This window comes from Globicephala melas, chromosome 19 (genome assembly GCF_963455315.2).
Source record: "Globicephala melas chromosome 19, mGloMel1.2, whole genome shotgun sequence".
In the NCBI taxonomy this organism is placed as follows: domain Eukaryota; kingdom Metazoa; phylum Chordata; class Mammalia; order Artiodactyla; family Delphinidae; genus Globicephala; species Globicephala melas.
In genome coordinates this window covers 55647172-55665518 of record NC_083332.1, presented here as the reverse complement: position 1 = coordinate 55665518, position 18347 = coordinate 55647172, and the positions used below count along the sequence as shown (strand labels likewise).

Below are 18347 nucleotides of genomic sequence, written 5' to 3'. Positions count from 1 at the left end.
CAAGGCAGGATTTGGAGGCTCAGGCAGCTGGATCAGATCCTTGGAATCAGGCTCACATGGGTCCAGCCATGTCCTGCTTCCTTTTTTCACATACACAGAGGTTAAGGCACATTGGGAGCTGACATCACCAAGATGAATTCTGTGCCCAGGAGTCTGCAATTTATCAGAATATAAAGAATGTGGAAATGGAATTCAGCCTGCACATTTGCGTTCCTTATCGAATGTCTCCAAGCATGTTCCACGAGGGACATAAATTAAGCCTTTATCCAGGAGACACATTATCTCTGCGTGTGGCCTTCCACATAGTTTTCTAATGAAAGTCATTAGATGCTTGGCCCCTGGAGATAAGAGACCAGTTCTGCCCAGCCTGTGTTCCAGCCTGTGAGTCAGCGATGACATCAAATTCTACCCAGGGCTCTGCCTGGAAAGGCTACTCCAGGGTTCTTGGAAGGCCTTCTGGGAAAGGGAGGGGGCGTCAAGTGTCAGCCCCAGGGACCTGAGAAATGGGGTCAGGCTGGCAAATGCTCATTGAGTCCTACTGTGTGCCAGCCAAGGGATAGACAGAGGTTAAGAGACATTATTCCTTCCCCCCAAGAAATTCACAGAATAAAATAATCCAGATGTCCATCAACAGAAAAAAGAATAAGCAAAAGGTGGTCTATCTGTACAATGGGATATTATTCCTCAATAAAAGGAATGAAGTACGGATACATGCTCCAATATGGATGAAACCTGAAAAAATATGCTAGGCACAAAGGTACACATATTGCATGATTCCGTTTGTATGAAATGTTCAGAACATTTAAGTCCATAGCGATAGAAAGTCGCAGTTGCCAGGGGCTGGGGGAGAGAGGGGTGGAAGCAAAAAACAAAATAATGGTAACTCAGGTCAGAGCAAGCTAAAAGCTTAAAAACAGACATTAGACAGCTGTGTTCTCTAAAGCCTTTGGCCACCCTGACACAAGAAACGGTTTATCTGACATCTTTTTTGAATGTTCCACAGTCCCACCACATTGCATGGCTCCCTTCTCCAATCTCAAATTATTGATTTCTTAGGAAGACCATCTCTTGTTATAATGGTACAAACCAGGCCCTTGGTGTCATCCCTATCACAACCCAAATGGCCTAATAGGTATTTTTCTAAAGAAAAAGTTCCCAAGAGGAACTCTGGCATTAGTAGTGAAAACAATTTTTCCCACCACTAAAGTATCATAGTAATTTTGGCAAATTTAATTAATCTTGAAAGTTATCATGAACAACAAACATTACTCAGGAAGTCAAACAAAGAGCTAAGGTCCCCACCTTATACTTCTATAAGTATATTACTATACTTATTACTATACTATTACTATACTAATATTACTATTACTATTACTATACTATACTATATTACTTCTGAAAAACCCTGAATTTGTACAGCCACTATGGAGAACAGTACGGAGGTTCCTTAAAAAACTACAAATAGAACTACCATATGACCCAGCAATCCTACTACTGGGCATATACCCTGAGAAAACCATAATTCAAAAAGAGTCATGTACCAAAATGTTCATTGCAGCTCTATTTACAATAGCCAGGAGATGGAAACAACCTAAGTGTCCATCATCGGATGAACGGATAAAGAAGATGTGGCACATATATACAATGGAATATTAGTCATAAAAAGAAATGAAATAGAGTTATTTGTAGTGAGGTGGATGGACCTAGAGTCTGTCATACAGAGTGAAGTAAGTCAGAAAGAGAAAGACAGGGGCTTCCCTGGTGGCGCAGTGGTTGAGAGTCCGCCTGCCGATGCAGGGAACCCGGGTTCGTGCCCTGGTCTGGGAAGATCCCACATGCCGCGAAGCGGCTGGGCCCGTGGGCCATGGCCGCTGAGCCTGCGCCTCCGGAGCCTGTGCTCCGCAATGGGAGAGGCCACAGCAGTGAGAGGCCCGCATACCGCAAAAAAAAAAAAAAAAAAAAAAAAAAGAAAGAGAAAGACAAATACCGTATACTAACACATATATATGGAATCTAAGAAAAAAAATGTCATGAAGAACCTAGGGGTAAGATGGGAATAAAGACACAAACCTACTAGAGAATGGACTTGAGGATATGGGGAGGGGGAAGGGTAAGCTGTGACAAAGTGAGAGAGTGGCATGGACATATATACACTACCAAACATAAAATAGATAGCTAGTGGGAAGCAGAGGCATAGCACAGGGAGATCAGCTCGGTGCTTTGTGACCACCTAGAGGGGTAGGATAGGGAGGGTGGGAGGGAGACGCAAGAGGGAGGAGATCTGGGGATATATGTATATGTATAGCTGATTCACTTTGTTATAAAGCAGAAACTAACACACCATTGTAAAGCAATTATACTCCAATAAAGATGTTAAAAAAAAACCTTCATTGAACATTTATTCTATAAACTTTTATGGAGTGCCAAAAAAAAAAGGAATGAAGCATTAATACCTGCTGCAAGATGGATGAACTTTGAAGACACTACGCTAAAGTGAAAAAAGCCAGTCACAAAAGGCCACAGAGGATTATATGAAATTTCCAGAATAAGCAAATCCCTAGAGACAGAAAGTAGATTAGTGGCTGTCAGAGCTGGGGGAGGGAGGAACGGGGTGTGAATGCTATCAGAATATGGTTTCTTCGCGAGTGATGAAAATGTTCTAAAATTGATTGTGCTGATGGTTGCATAACCTTGTGTATATACTAAAAACTGTTGATATATATTTTAAATGGATGAATTGTATGGAAAGTGAATTATATCTTAATAAAGCTTTTTTATAAAAAAAGAAACTCAGAGGAGAGAGGCATATTATTTGAGGCAAGTTCTACAAGGTTCATTGAGGAAGTGCTGTTTGAGCTAACTGGGGATCAGCTTGAGGGTGATCGCAGATGGACTAGGGAGAAAGGGGTTCCTGCAAAAGGAAGAGCGCAGACAAATGCACAGAGACATGAAGGAAGGTCACCAGCAATGAATTATGATAGGATGAGCTGTGACTTTGAGCTTCTGGGGGAATGATGGGCTCATGAGAATTTATAATTTTTGAACAGGTAATGCATTCACATAGTACAAAATGGAAAAGTCTCAAAAAGGTGGCCAATGAAACAAAAATCTCGCTCCTGTGTCTGTCTCCCACTCACCTAGTCCCCGCTCCCCACACTGGGCAATCACTGTTGCTAGTCTCTTGTATGTCCCTTAAGAGATATATTACACACATATACAAAGAAGTATTCATATGGGTTGCGTGTAAATGGGATTGGAACCTCATCAATGTCTCATACTTCACTTTTAATATTAGCCAAAATCTTAGAGATCCTCCCGAATTCGTATACAAAGAATATGTTCATGTTTTAGTCGCTATTTAGGATGTACCACCTTTTATTAACCAGTTTTCTTTAAATGGACATTTAGGTTGTTTCCCATCTTTCCTTCTTACAAAATTCTGTAATAAATAACCATATATATATATATATATATATATGACATATCACATATGTATGAATTCATTGTAGGTAAAGTTTCTAGAAGTGGAATTGCTCCATTACAGAGCTTGTACTTTTTAAAATTTTGATAGATATTTGATAGGTATTGTCACACTACCCACAATAGAGGTTGTACCAATTTATACTTGCATCAGCAATTGGTGAGACAGCATGTTTCCCCACATTCTGGGGGTGTGTTTGGAAACATCATCAGAGATCATTTCATATAGGGCCTTGAATACAAAGCCAGGAGGTTTGAACTTGATCCATTGACCATGGACACCTGTTGGAGGGTTTAGGCAGTAGGTGAGGATGGGCAGTTTGAAGTTTTAAAAGCTTATTTTCATGATGACATCAAATAAATATTGTAGGAAATTTTTATTCTCAAACAGGCATGAGTGGTAATGTGATGAGTCAGAGAGCAGAAAAAAATCTCCGTTAGGATTGGAGCCATGTTGGGGAGAAAGTGATTATCATCTGGGCACAGCGGCCACAGACAATGGGGTTGGATATGAGCTCAACTTGGTTTCTTTACTATCCATAACTCTAGCTTTCCTGCCAGTTTTCTTTTATCACATACTTCCCACAAGCTGATGGTTCCTCGTGAAACATTTAGCCCTGAAGGGTAATGACATAAAAACCAATAACAAGGAATTTTTATCAGAAGCTAATGGTTCACCCAATGACAAGCAGACAAGTGATACAGCAACTTTATCTTTCTCTACAAGACCTTTTTGCAAATTAATTGGATTTGGAACTGCATGGAACAAAGAGATGGCGGAAGCAAAAATGCAGACACATTAACAAGATGTGCATTAACAAAAATGCAGACACTTAACAAGATGTGCATTAACAAAAATGCAGACACTTAAACAAGAAGTCAGTCACTATTATGTGATACAACAAGAGAAGGAAAGATGGACGGCAGCCAGTTGTGAAGGCAGGAGCATATGAAGGACCTGAGAGCCAGGCCCATCCAGATGCTCCAGCCGTGGTTCAAGGATGAGCACCTTGGCCTTGGTACTCTTGGGGCTTGCCCTGGGGTTTAGGGCCATTACGGCTAAGCCAGAGGATGGCAGCTTTTGCTCTAAGAGCCAAGTGGCTTTCAGAGATGCTTGCTATGAATTTGTGCCTCTCGGCCGCACCTTCTATGGTGCCCAGAGCTGGTGTGAGGAGCAAGTAGGCCATTTGGTTTTTATTCACGGTGAAGCCACCCAGCTATTCCTGCAGAAGCACCTCACCCAGGAAGGGAACGATGGATTGGACTCACATGGAACTTGGCTTGGAATGATACTACAGAAGGTAGGTGCCACGATAATTTTGTTTTATGGGGAGCTTGTGGCTGTGATTCTCACCATAGTTTCTTACCCAGAACTCCATGGAACAAATTAGTATGTCCCAATTCTCATGGTAAGGAGACCCTCCTTTTTGGTTGTTTTGTGGATCAAATAAAAGAATTCTTGTGCAGTACCTAGCACAGAATCCAGCTTGTAGCTGACATGCTAGAAATGTCCCTTTCTTTGCTTGTGCCTAAGACTAGCTATGGCTTCTTCAGTTCTTGCTAGAACAGTGCCTGGCACTGTCCTGAGTTCTTCACGTCCATTTTCACAGTGAATCCTTATCATAACCGATGAGACAGTTATGATTGTTGTCCCTATTTTACAGATGGGAAAACAGAGTCTCAGGAAATAATGACTAAGCTATTTTCAAAGCACTTCCACATGTCCTTCCCCCACTTGTTATGAGGCTGAAGTGGGTTAAGGGCTTAGCACAGCTCAATTCACATTAGACAGTCTCATGGTAACAGTCGTCCTGGAAACCCTTCCTTATCCTTCGCTCGGCGAGGACCCCTTCCTCCAACCCCCGCACGTTCAGGTGAGTCCTCCTCTTTGCACCTGTAGGATCTTGTCCACACATTTAGGAGAGCACTTGTGGCATGACTTCAGTTTTTAGGTGTCTTCCCCCCGGACTATGAGTTCTTCAAGGGGAGGAACCATTATTCTGGCCGGTTCTGTTTTCCCGGTGTCCATACACAACAAAAAATGGATGTCCGTATTTAAGCCTTACCCCTGCCCCATGAGGCAAGCACTGCTACTCTTGTTTTATGAATGAGGAAAATAAGTCCAGAGGCATGAAATGACTTGTTCAAGATGACAGCGTCCTGCTACCTCCCATTGCCCAGTAGAAGCTGCTGGGTTTTATAAATGAGTAGCTTGGTCTGGGCTGAACACCTGTAGAAATGTACCAGCGTGGACGGAAATACTTTAATAAAGGAGCAGCCGGAGAAGCTCATTTTAGGAAACTCACAGCCAAGAGATTTGAATTCTAAAATGCATCTTCAGGCAACATCTACTGAATGGTTTCTTGCTTTGTAGATGCAGAAATTGTGGATTTCTGTATATCGGACACCCATTCACATGCAGTTAAAGGAGCGTGTCTATTTAAAATCTCCAAGGGATACTGCATGGCTGCTACAGGAAATGGGGTAGATCTGATACGTCCCAACCTCCATCACTCAGTGTTATTTAAGAAGCAAGGGACTGTCCTGGCTGTGTGCGATATGATGGCATTTATGTAACTAGATTTCAGGCATTCATAAATGTTGATGTATGGATACAATTCATCCTGGAACAATTTTCAAGAAACATAACAATAATGGGAGTAGTCCATAGGTTGAAAGAAGGAAGATGTTTTCACTTTATACCCTTTTGTGTTCTTTGAATTTTTTAACCATATGTATGGATTTCTTTTCCTTAAAAAAATGGTAAATGTATTTTTGAGTCTTCACAGTAAATAGTTTATAGCCAGTGTTTTCTAGACCTCTGGTGTACCTCTGTATTACACACACACACACACACACACACACACACACACACACACACACACACACTTCTTCAACAATCATGTTGGTGTATTCAAGGCTCTGAAGAGTACCAAAATCATGAAAATTGCTTCCACTTTAATTCAGTGCTGCCCAAGTATATTTGACAAGGGCCCCTGCTACTCTCTGGAGTATGTCTTGCCATCCCGAGGCACAGTTCTGTGCTCTTTTTTATTTTATTTTTTAAATTAAAAAAATTTTTTTTAAACCTTAAATTTTTTTTAAAAATTTATTATTATTTTTTTGGCTGCATTGGGTCTTCGCTGCTGCACATGGGCTTTCTCTAGTTGCGGTGAGCGGGGGCTACTCTTTGTTGCGGTGTGCCGCCTTCTTATTGCTTCTCTTGTTGCGGCGCACGGGCTCTAGTCGCCCGGGCTTCAGTAGTTGCAGCATGCAGGCTCAGCAGTTGAGGCACGTGGGTCCTAGAGCTCGCGGGCTTCAGCAGTTGTGGCTCATGGGCTTCAGTAGTAGAGGCTTGCAGGCTCTAGAGCACAGGCTCAGTAGTTGTGGTACACAGGCTTAGTTGCTCCGTGGCATGTGCGATCTTCCCGGACCAGGGATTGAACCTGTGTCCCCTGCATTGGCAGGCGGATTCTTAACCACTGTGCCAGCAGGGAAGTCCTGTGCTCTATTTTAAATTGTGGTTACACATTACTAGAAGCATCATCTATTTAATCAAACCTCTTTGTATGGGCTCTTGGGCTCGGCACCCCGGTTTGTAGGCTGAGACCTTATCTTGGAAGATAGTGGCTAGGTGATGCCCCTTCACTGGCATGGGACAGAGAGGCCTTCAGCCTGTCAGCACTGCCTGAGCACCCACGGCATACAAGGAGTAGAGCTGGGGCAAGCTCTCTGCACACCAGGATCAGAAGGACCCTTCCAAGTCCTGGTGGTCATATTCCCATCCCAGGGCCCAGGATCTGGCTGGACACCTCAAATGTGAGCTACAGGATCTGGCGCCGAGGGCAGGATGCTTCTGTAACCAACGCCTGGGGCTACAATGGGAGAGACCCTTCCTTTGGGTGGTTGCCCTCGGACAACTGCATGCAGAAGTTCGCCTTCATCTGCGAGTTTGGTGAGCTGGCCTGTGCTGTGGGGTCTCCCTCCTTCTTTCTTTCTCTGACTCTCTCTCTGTCTCTATCTCTCTGCATCTCCTTCTGTCTTGTTCTCTCTTTTTCTGTATCTCTCTGTCTCTGTCTCTCTGTCTCTACCTCTCTAAATGCCCACAATCTCCGGCTGTGTGATGCTCTGTGTCTCACTTCATCTCTCCAGCTCATGTCCCGCTCTCTCCCTGTCCACTTACCTGCCTACCTGCCCTCTAGTCTCACTTGTCTCTCTGTCTTCCCCTCTCATAGCCCACATTAGAGGGAAGTGCTCAGCCCTATCTTCGCTCCCTTTCCAGTCTTCCCATGAAGAGACATGTGGTCCCAGGAGGCTGTTCTCACTCACCCTTGACTCCCACTCCCTGGTCAGCCTGGCTTTGAGCCCCTCACCCCCGCATCCCACTCCCAACTCCCAAATCCTCCCACGCTCTGCTCTTGTGCCCTTTCCAGCTGCTGCCTGTGGTAGGCCCCTTTTGTGGGCCCTGGGAACCCCTTCCTGGGGACTTTGTGTGCGAGTCCCCGCAGGAGTGGCCCGAGACCCACACTGGGTCCTGCCTGCCATGGGGGGCCTGGTCTTGGAGCTGAGCTGCCTTGTGGTCCCCTGACCCTCAAGCCAGCCTCGACAGAAGGTTCTGGGCTTCCAGATCCAGTCCCCTCCCTGGTTCTAAGCCCCTCATTGGAGACTCTGGTGCCCAGGCCCCAGCCTGGGTTCAGACACTTACGGGACCCCTGCTCTATTTCCCCCACACTCAGCTTTATAGATGCCATGCAAGCTTAACTTTCCTGCCTGGCCGATTCGGAAAAGTCGAAAGCTTTGTGGACCTGTGGGTTGTGCAACTTCCTCACCTCTTACCAAAGCTCCCCCCCAAACCCCATCCCCTGCCCCACCCCCACTGCAAGCCTGTCTCAGCACCGTCAGCCCCTAGGGTCTTGCAGTCCCTGGCACGAGGTCACACTAGGAAGAGCTAACATACATCCAGGAGTTCCAGGCACTGAGCTGTACATGCGTCTGTGCACTTATTCATCACACAGTAGAAATACCTCCATCATGCTGTCGCAGGCCCATGATAAAGCTAAGAAAAGTGATGCTCAGAAAGGGTAAGTTCCACACAGCTGGGAGGTGACGGAGATGAGACGTGAAGATCAGAGAGAGAGACTGGGAGACACTGTGCTGCTGGCTTTGAAGATGAAAGAAGGGGCAGCCTCTAGAAGCTGGAAAAGGCAAGGGAATAGCTTCTCCCCTAGAGGCTCCAGAAGCAACCAGCCCTGCCCACACCTTGATATTAGCCCAGTAAAGCCCGTTTTGAACTTCTGACCATAACTGTAAGAAGATAAATTTGTGCTGTTTAAGCCACTAAGTTTGTGGTCATTTGTTACAGCAGCCATTAGGAAACGAACACAGATTTTGATCTCAACCCCTGCCCTGTGGCGGTCCCACCAGGCAGACGGGCCTGAGTCTGAAGCCAGTGTTTCCTACTTTCTGCTGTGCACATCTGAGCCAGGTCATTCTTTATCAACAAATGTTTACTGAGCATAGACCACATGCCAGGAGCTGGGCTGGAGTGGGGTTTCAGCACAGTGACCCCACAGAGCCCGATGTTACCACAGGGGAGGATAATAGTGCAGCTCATAGGACTGGTATGAAGACTCAATGAAATCACTCATGCATTCAACAAATGCTAGTTTAGCATCTATGATGTGCCAGGCATTGTTTTCAGATAAGTCTCAAGGAAGGCACTCGAAACAGGTGGAATGATAATTGCCACTTTTACAGCCCTGACCCTACACGTACAGATTCATTTGATCCTCCTAACGACTCTATGGGGTGTGATATTGACTCCCCCCATAAAGAGGAGGCACGGAGAAGCTGAATAACTTGCAGAAGACCACACAGCCCGAGAGTGGCTGGGCTGGCCCTGACCCTGGGCAGTCTGGCCCCAGAGCCATGCTCATGCCCTCCACATTGTTTCTCACCCCTGCTGAGTCAGCTCCCACTGTGTCCTTGCATCTCACAGTCCTGACCCCTGAGACCCCTCTGCTTCCCATTACCTGGGCACTTGCCCATCTGTGACCACGAGCCCTCCTTAGGTGTCACCTTACCTTTGCCACAGATGTCGGCCAGAGTCTGGCCTGCGAGAACCTCAATGCCACCATGCACTGTGGCTCAGGGGAGGTGATCCAGATCCAGGATGCTTTCTATGGGCGCCAGACTCCCCATTATTGCATCCAGGATGCCGGGGACCCCTCAGACCTGGAGGAGGAATGCAACTGGGTCAGCGTCAAGGATGAAGTGGCAGGTAGGGCCCAAGGGCTCTGTAGCTCTGGCTGCAAGTGCAGGGCACTTCCTGGTGTCCTGTGCCCAGCAAAGGGGTCTGGAAGGATTGAACAATCTTCATATCTGACCTTGGGCTTCCATCATATGGGAAAATTAGCCAGTCTGCCCACAGCACCAAGCAGGGGAGTAAGGGGGCCGTGGCTCACCCTTCACCTGACATCAAACCCACCCGACGGGTCAGGTGGACATTTTGCTCTCCACCCCAACTGGGTGCAAAAACATTTCTTTCTTTTTTTTTAATTTAAATTTTTTTAATTTCGAAATACTTCAAACGCACGTACAAGAATGAAAAAAATTTCAGTGAAATCCTCTGGACCCACTACCCAACTTTGTCAAATCTTAGCGTTATGCCATATTTTCTTAAGATTCCCTCATTACAGAAATGAATAAAACATTAGATTCGTATCATCTGTCCTGATACATGTTGTACTAGTTTGTTTCACTTATTATGTAACTATATCATAGTTTGTCTTTTCCTCTATTGAGAGATGTGCGGATTGTTGCTTAATCCTTGCTATTGCGAACAGTCCTGAAACAAACAAACGTTCCAGGTGGTATCTCTCCTGTTCTGGATGGTATCTCTCCTTCACATGGGAGACTTTCTCTAGGGTCTTATTTTTCTAAATCAGATTAAATCTGCCTCTGAGCCAGGTTTGTCTGGTGACAAGGATTTTTCCTTGGAAAGAAACTTGCACCTCTCCCCGCCATGTCTGACCCACATCACCCCTCCTCCCCTTAGAGCAGGCGTGGGGGAAAGAAATGCCGAAATCAGCCAGTTGGTTCTCTTCATCTCGCCTCGTTGCCCCAGCATTCCTGAGGCTGTGGCCCACCAAGGAGGAAAGGCCCGGAGGACGGGCCGATGGGTGTGCCTCCTTCACAGATGGAGCTCAGTGGGCTATTTCCTTAAAGGCCTAGATGCAAGCTTCCAAACTTTGTAGCCACACCCAGAGGGCACATTGGATGGGAGCCCTGCATCCTTTTGGGGAGGGCTGGAGGAGATCTGGGCAGAGCTCCAGGGGGGCTGTTTGTACCTAAGTGTCACCATCACTCATTCATTCAGTCAGTTTGCTGACAGATGTTTATTGAGCACCAAAAGTGTGCCATGCACTATCCTGGGCTCTGTGGATGCAGGGATGAATCAAACACAGTCTGTTCTTCGAAGGGGTCACAGTCTAATGGGGAGACAGAAACAAATACAGGCAATTACCTAGCACTGTGCTCAGTGTCACACAGAAGGGAGAAAAGGTGCTGTTTAGTTACTCATGCAAGACTCATTTTGTACCTGCTGTGTATCAGGTACTGTTCTGCGTGCTGGAGATAGAGCAGTGAACAAAAACAAAGCAAAACGAAACATTCCCTCTCTCTTGGAGATTGTAGTCTAGTGCTGTGGACGCACCTAGTAGGGTACAGATCTCACACGGAGGGGTAGAGCAAACTGGGTCCCAGCAGGAAAATCATGCTAGGTCTTCCAACAGAGGGAATTTAATGCAGGGAATTGGTTATCCAATGACTCAGTCACGGAAGTGCTGAGAAGCCGAATAGGGGATGATGATCGAACCCTGAGATTAGAGGAGCAGAAAGCCGCGACCACCCCAAAGGACTGGAGGGACAGCCATGGGGGATGTCACACCAAAACCAGAAGTCAGGGCCACCTGGCAGGTGCTAGAACCATGACCTGCGCCGGGGGAGCAATGACCACGGAGGGAGGGACGGGCCCCAGGGAGCTGGAGCTTCAGAGGAGATGTGGTGAGAGAGAGGGCAAAAAGCACCCTGCCCTGTACCTCTTCCCGTCTGGTGCAGGCAGACTTTGAACCCCCAATTTCCCACCCTAGTCCCTGGAACTGCGGGTATGATGAGATGCCATGCCCATGAATATGTTAACTTATGTGGCAAAAGGGTCTTTGTACATGTAATTATGGTTGCTAATCTTAAAATAGGGAGATTATCCTGGATTATCGAAGTGGGTACAATCTAATCACATGAGCCCCTCAAAGCAGAGAATTCTCTCTGGCTAGAAGCATAAGAGAGGGGTGGCAGATGGAGAAGTCAGTGAGATTCAAGTATGAGACAGACCTGACGCCTCACTGCCAGCTCTGAGAGACAGGGGGTCACATGGGAGGACTGGAGAGAGGTCTCTAAGAGCTTAGGGTGGTCCCAGCTGATAGCCAGCAAGGAAATGGGACCTCAGTCCTACAGTCCCAAGGAACTGAATTCAGCCAACAAGAAGAATGAGACTGGAAGTAGATTCCTCCCCAGAGCCTCTGTGACACCTTGATTTCAGCCCTGTGATACCCTGAGCAGAGCCCAGCTGAGCCCACCCAGACCTCTGACCTCCAGAAAGGTGAGGTAATAAATGTGCTGTTTTATGCCACTACGTTTTTGTAATTTGTTACAGCAGCCATTGGAAGTTAATACGTCGTCTTCAGTCTGCCATCAGTGCCTGCCAGTGCACAGGGCAGTTTGGGAAATGTAGTTCCCTGCAATTTGGAACCAAGTAGGGTGAGGGTGGATCTGTGGACCAACGGTCAAAGGGCGGGCCACCTTCCCAGAGGAGGTGAGATCTAAGCTGAGACCTGAAGATATGATAGGAGTCACGCAGGAAAAGGACAGCTGGGTGAATGGGGATGGGTGTTCTGGGGAGAGGGAGGAACCCATGCAAGTCCGAGGAAGAGCGTGGTAGGTGCAGGGAACTGCAAAGCACTCAGCATGGGGGGAGGTGGGGCACTAGTGCCTGAGGAACCCAGACCCTAGCCCCAGGATGTTGGGGAAGCACTGGAGGGTTTTGAGCAGGGGAAGATCACGGCCAGGTGTATTTTAAAGCTGCCCGCAGGCTGCTGTGAGTCCAAACAAGGGAGGTTGATGCCAGAAACCCAGGTGAGAGAGGCTGGAGGCTGGAGGGCAATGCAGATGGAGAGAAATGGATAGATTCCAGAAACAGAAGGACATACTGACAGGACTTGTCAATGATGGGGGTCCAGGATGACCCTGGCATTGAGAGAAGAGGCTGGGGGAGGAGCAGCTGGTGGCAAAGGTGGAGGAGGGAGATTGTCTTCATGTCCTAGGGCAGCCTTACCAAGTACCACAAACTGGGTGGCTTAAAACAACAGAAGCACGTTCTCTTGCAGTCTGGAGGCTGAGTCCAGAATCAAGGTGTCAGAGGGACTTCTCTACCTCCAAAACCTGCAGGGGAGAGCCCTTCCTTTCCTCTTCTAGCATCCGGCATTTGTCGGCAATGCTTGCCCACAAACCCTGGTAGGTGCATCTCTCTAATCTCTGCTTCCAACTTCACATGCCCTGTCTCTGTGTCCAAAGCACACCAGTCATACTGGATTAAGGGCTCACCCTAATGACCTCATCTTAATTTGATTATGTTTGCAAAGACCCTGTTTCCAAATAAGCTCATATTCACAGGTACCAAAGGTTAGGACTTCAAGACACCTTTTAGAGGAGACACACTTCAACCCAAATCAGAGATCAAGACCTCATTTCAGGATATGAGAAGCCTGGAGTGCCCTGTGACGTCCAAGTGGAGATGCTGTGTAGACAAGTGGACATACAGGATAGGAACTCAAGAGAGAGCCAAACAAGAGACATAGATCAAGGAGTCATCGGCCCATGGCTAAAAACCGGGTGAGGGGAGCACAAAACCATAACAGCTGGGGAGGAACCAGGGCCAGGAGAGCATCTGAGGAGGGGGTGGGGCTTGCCTGGCTAAGCAACCAGACAGGAAAAGAGCATTTAAATATTCCAAAGCCTGGAGCAAGCATGGGTTTCTAAGATGCGAAAGAGAACAAGGAAAGTGATGCAGTGCAGGGCAGAGCCATAGGATGCTCTCAAGCCAAGAAGGGAACCAGGGCCACAGCATCTGCCTGTCCTTTCTCCAGGCCTCTCTGTAGGCGTCTATTATGTCTACATGGGCAGAGGGAACGGATGTTGGGATGACCCTGAGGCCTCTGGCCTGGGGTCTCCACACTCCTCCCTCCTGTGGGCACCTGGTGCCCGTGGCAGACACAGGGTTCCTAATCTTGTGCCCTCTTTGCCAGTTCTCAGGATGTAGACCATCTGAGTAGATGCCACTGGACCAGTGGTTCTCAAAGTGGGGTCCCTGGGCCAGCAGCATCGACATAGCCTGGAAGCTTGTTAGAAAAGCAAATTCTCAAGCTTCCCTCCAAATCTACTGAATCAGAATCAGGGTCTGGAAATTTTTGTCTTCACAAGCCCTCCAGGGGATTCTGGTATTCTGAAGCTTGGGAACCATTGTGCTGGACCCTGAGATATTTGAGGGCAGGAATCCTACTTGTTTCTCCCCCAGCACCGGACTCAGTGCCCGGTCTTCAGTAGATACCAACAGGTACTTGTTGGGGGGATGGTGGGTGAATGAACGAATTCAAGGTCACTCATCTCTGTCTGACCCTATCCTTTAATGTCCTCCACACGGTGTCTGCTTCCGCTGGGATGTGGGTGCCTCCCAGGCCAGTGCCGGGGGGCTGCAGGCCTGCCAGGTGGCAGCAAATGGGACCTACTTTGGAGACCTGTGTCCCACCTGGGGCAGTTACCTGTGGGTGCAGTACCACTGCCGGGAAGGTGAGTCCCCAACTTGCCTGGGTGTGGGAATTCCCTTCTTATCTCTAGCCCTCCTTGGAGCAGAGGGTGCAGCTCTCCATGGGGGTGGATCTGCTCAGTACTGAGAGACCTCCTCACCCAAAACTGCTGCCCTGTGGCTTGCCCTCCCCACCTGGCTTAGCTGCAGGGTAAAGCATTTGAGGTTCAGTTGCAAAACAAGCCATCAAGCCAGAAGTTGAAAAACAACTGTTTTAACCCCAGGACACTTCAAATTAAATTTCATGGGGTGACCCAATAAACACAACAGACAAAACCAAGATTACTTGATTGGAAGGATTCCCACATGCCACATGCACTCAACCACCACCCTCCCTGTAGACTGCCATTTTAGAATGCACAGGAACTTTTACAAATCTAAAAAACCATAAAAATAACCCATATTACCAGAATTTGTACAAGTTTTATAAATCAAGAAGGAAGAATCCCTCCCTTCCATTCAACAATTCTACTCCTCATAAAGAAACTACTCAATTGTTTAGAATAAATTCTTCCCTGCTTTTTAAAGTGTTTTCATAGACATGGCTGTGTATGAATGTATAGATGTATATGTCTACAACTCAATTTTTTTCACTTAATAATATATCCTGGACATCTCTCCAAGTCACTACCTTATTCTTTTAATGACTGCATAGTATCCCATCATAAGATTATGTCAAAATTTATTTAACCCGTTCCCCTCTTTTTTAAAATTAATTAATTTATTTATTTTTGGCTGCTTTGGTTCTTTGTTGCTGCACGCAGGCTTTCTCTAGTTGTGGTGAGCGGGGGCCACTCTTCATTGCGGTCCACGGGCTTCTCATTAGGGTGGCTCCTCTTGCTGTGGAGCACGGGCTCCAGGCGCGCGGGCTTCAGTAGTTGCAGCACGTGGGCTCAGTAGTTGTGGCGCACGGGCTTAGTTGCTCTGCGGCATGTGGGATCTTCCCAGACCAGGGATCGAATCCGTGTCCCCTGCATTGGCAGGCGGATTTGTAACCACTGTTCCACCAGGGAAGTCCAACCTGTTCCCCTCTTGATGGACATTTTGGTTGCTTCTGAGTTTTTGTTGTTATGGATCACTCTGCAGTGCTCTCTTGTGCATTCTTGTGCATATATCTTGACATACTCCTGGGATTACTTTTAGAGGAGAGATCCCTAGTAGCGGAAATGCTGGGTCACAGGGTACGCACATTTTAAATGTTAGTAGACATTGCCACATCACCCTCCAAGATGGCTGTATCGAGTTCATTCCTATTACAGTGTGAGTGCAAATTTCCCCTCAAGCTGGGACACCACATTATGCCATTGTCCAACCAATTAATCGGTCAGAACGGCAAATTCTACCGAATCCGTGAGTAATGGTTCAAGGAGCTCTGAAGGGGAAAGATGAGTCAGAGAAGGTTGGGGTCCCCAGGGGCCACCCAGGAGAGCAGGGTCCTTGGGGACAGGAGGAAGAGGGCTGCACGGAGGAGAGGGTGCAGGAAGGGGGGGTGGCACTCGTTTGCAGAACACACTTGGGTGGAGTAAGAGTGAGCAGGGAGGGTGTCTTGTTCTCTTTTCTGGGAAGGGAGGCCACATGGTTTGGCAGCACTTTCCGTTTGGTGGTTTCGCTCCTGGACAAAGGGCGCCCTTGGAGATCTGCCAGTTGCAGCCTGGCTCTCATCAGACAGACGGGTAGCTTAGGGGTAGGGGGGTGAGTTGGGTCTGGCTACCACATGGACCAGATTTTCTGTCCTGACTTTGATTTCAAATATCTTGTCCCTTGTGAATCAGTGGGTTCTGATCACCGTCAGTTTCTGATTTCTGAAGGGAAGGACTTCATCCAGCAGTATCCCCTGCCCCCCAGCTCCTGCCTCTGTGCCCAGAAGGGCCTGCTGCATCCTGAGTTTCCTCGGATGATCACGAACCCGTACCAATCAGGACCACGGTGGCTTTCTGACCAGCTCAAGAAAGTCCTTTTCATTTGCATTCAGCTTCTTACATATTTTCCCTTCTCATTTAAGTCAGAAACCAGAAGACTGTGCTGCACCAATCAGCCCATGGCTGGGTGAACCGCCACAAATTCCACCCCTCACCCCATCCTCCAGGCCAACTTGTGAAGCTCAAATTTGTAAAATTTAATGTGCACTAAATTGCTAATGATGATTCATCAGCCACCCTAGCCAAGGAGATTTTCCTAAAGGTGCTTTGCCTTTTGCCTTTTTAATCATTATAAAATACACTTAGACAATCAATGGATCCTGGTTAAATAAATTAGGGTACATTGTGCAGCTATTAAAGAGTATAAGGCAGCTCTAACTGAATTCATATAGAACAATCTCCAAAATATTCTAAGTGAAAAAAATGGAAGGTGCCAAATAGTGAACAGAGCACCATTTGTATAAATAGAAAAGTATGTACATGCTTGTGAGTGTGCAGGTATCTCTGGAAGGAGACCCAGGAGACTGGTAACAATGGCTGCCTCTGGGGAGCAGAACTGGGGGACTGAGGGGTAGCAGTCGGGGAGGGCTTTCTTTTCACTGTAGACCCTTTTGTACACTTCGAATTCTGTATCTGGGTCATGTATTACCTAGGAATGAAAAAATTCAAAAGAACTTTAAAAAGTAAAAATTTTAAAACTTTAAAAGCCCCACTAAAGATAAAGGTCAGGTAGATAGAAGAAAGTAGGTTTTAAACAGAAACATCTGCTTTGCAATGGCAAATGGTATTTTGAGTTTTGATGTGCAGGCCTGAAGCTGATGGTGTGCAATGAGAGTTTCATCTTTTTTTTTTTTTTTTTTTTGCGGTACACGGGCCTCCCACTGCTGTGGCCTCTTCTGTTGCAGAGCACAGGCTCCGGACGCACAGGCTCAGCGGCCATGGCTCACGGACCCAGCCGCTCCGTGGCATGTGGAATCCTCCCAGACCGGGGCACAAACCCATGTCCCCTGCATCGGCAGGTGGACTCTCAACCACTGCGCCACCAGGGAAGCCTGAGAGTTTCATCTTTGACAATGTCGCCATCTCCCTTACATGGCTCCTCTGTCCCTACATTGGAAACCTGTCCTGTATAATTAATATGGGGGATGGCCACACTTTCGATCCCTACTACCCCACAAGGTAAGAGGAATTTCTGAGCCTTGAGTAAAAATGTATCAGTCAGTTTCTGCTGCATAACAAAACACCACAAAACTTAGTGACTTACAATAATAGTTATAATTTTTCATGGTTCTTTGGATCAGCTAGGTATCTTTTCTTGTCTGGACTAGCTCAGTTGGATGGCCTAGGAAGGCCTCATTCTTTTGTCTGGCAGTTAGCTGGATGTCAGCTAGTGGCATGTGTCACTCATCACCCAACAGGCTAGCCTAGGCTCATCTGCATGGTGGCAGAAGAGTTTCCAGCAGGGAGTGAAAGCAAGGCCCAATGTGTAAGCATTTTTCAAATCACTACTTGTGTCACATTTTCTAATGTCCCATTGACCAGAGCAAGTTCCATGGCCAAGCCCACACTGAACAGGTGGAGAAATAGTCTCCACCTGTTGGTGGAAGGAGAGGCAGAGTCACAGTACAAAGGGGCATACATACGGGAATGGGAGGAATGGTGCTCACAGGTTTTCTCAATGGAGAAGGTCACTCAAACAGTCATGGAGAGCTGGGTCCTTTTAGCTCGGCTCTGTGGAATCTCCCGAGTCACTGTCCAAGGAGTCAGTAACGGGGTGAAGAAGATGCTCACCTGCGTGTACGAATGTTTTTTGTTGATAAGGATAATAAAAATAATAGTAGCAATATTAATAACAGTCCAGCTAAGCAGCTTTCACACCCAATCTCACTTAATCCTCACAACAACCCCATGAGCAGGAGCTACTCTGTCCTGAATAACAGCCACTCACCATATGAGCTACTGGGCCCTTGGAATACAGCTGCTCTCAACTGAGATGTGCTGTAAATGTAAATGCACGTGGGATATTGAAG

General features: G+C 47.0%; 1 protein-coding gene across 1 annotated transcript in view; it reads left to right on the top strand.

The window, feature by feature from the left end:
* The first annotated feature begins 4481 nt into the window (after window positions 1–4481).
* The window catches only part of LOC115857025 (polycystin-1-like protein 2), an 85715-nt gene continuing 71849 nt past the window's right edge, over window positions 4482–18347 (top strand). Inside the window, 6 exon segments of the mRNA XM_070044123.1 lie at window positions 4482–4722; window positions 4725–4781; window positions 7271–7435; window positions 9575–9773; window positions 14276–14382; window positions 17337–17496. Coding sequence (XP_069900224.1) covers window positions 4482–4722; window positions 4725–4781; window positions 7271–7435; window positions 9575–9773; window positions 14276–14382; window positions 17337–17496 — 929 coding nt within the window.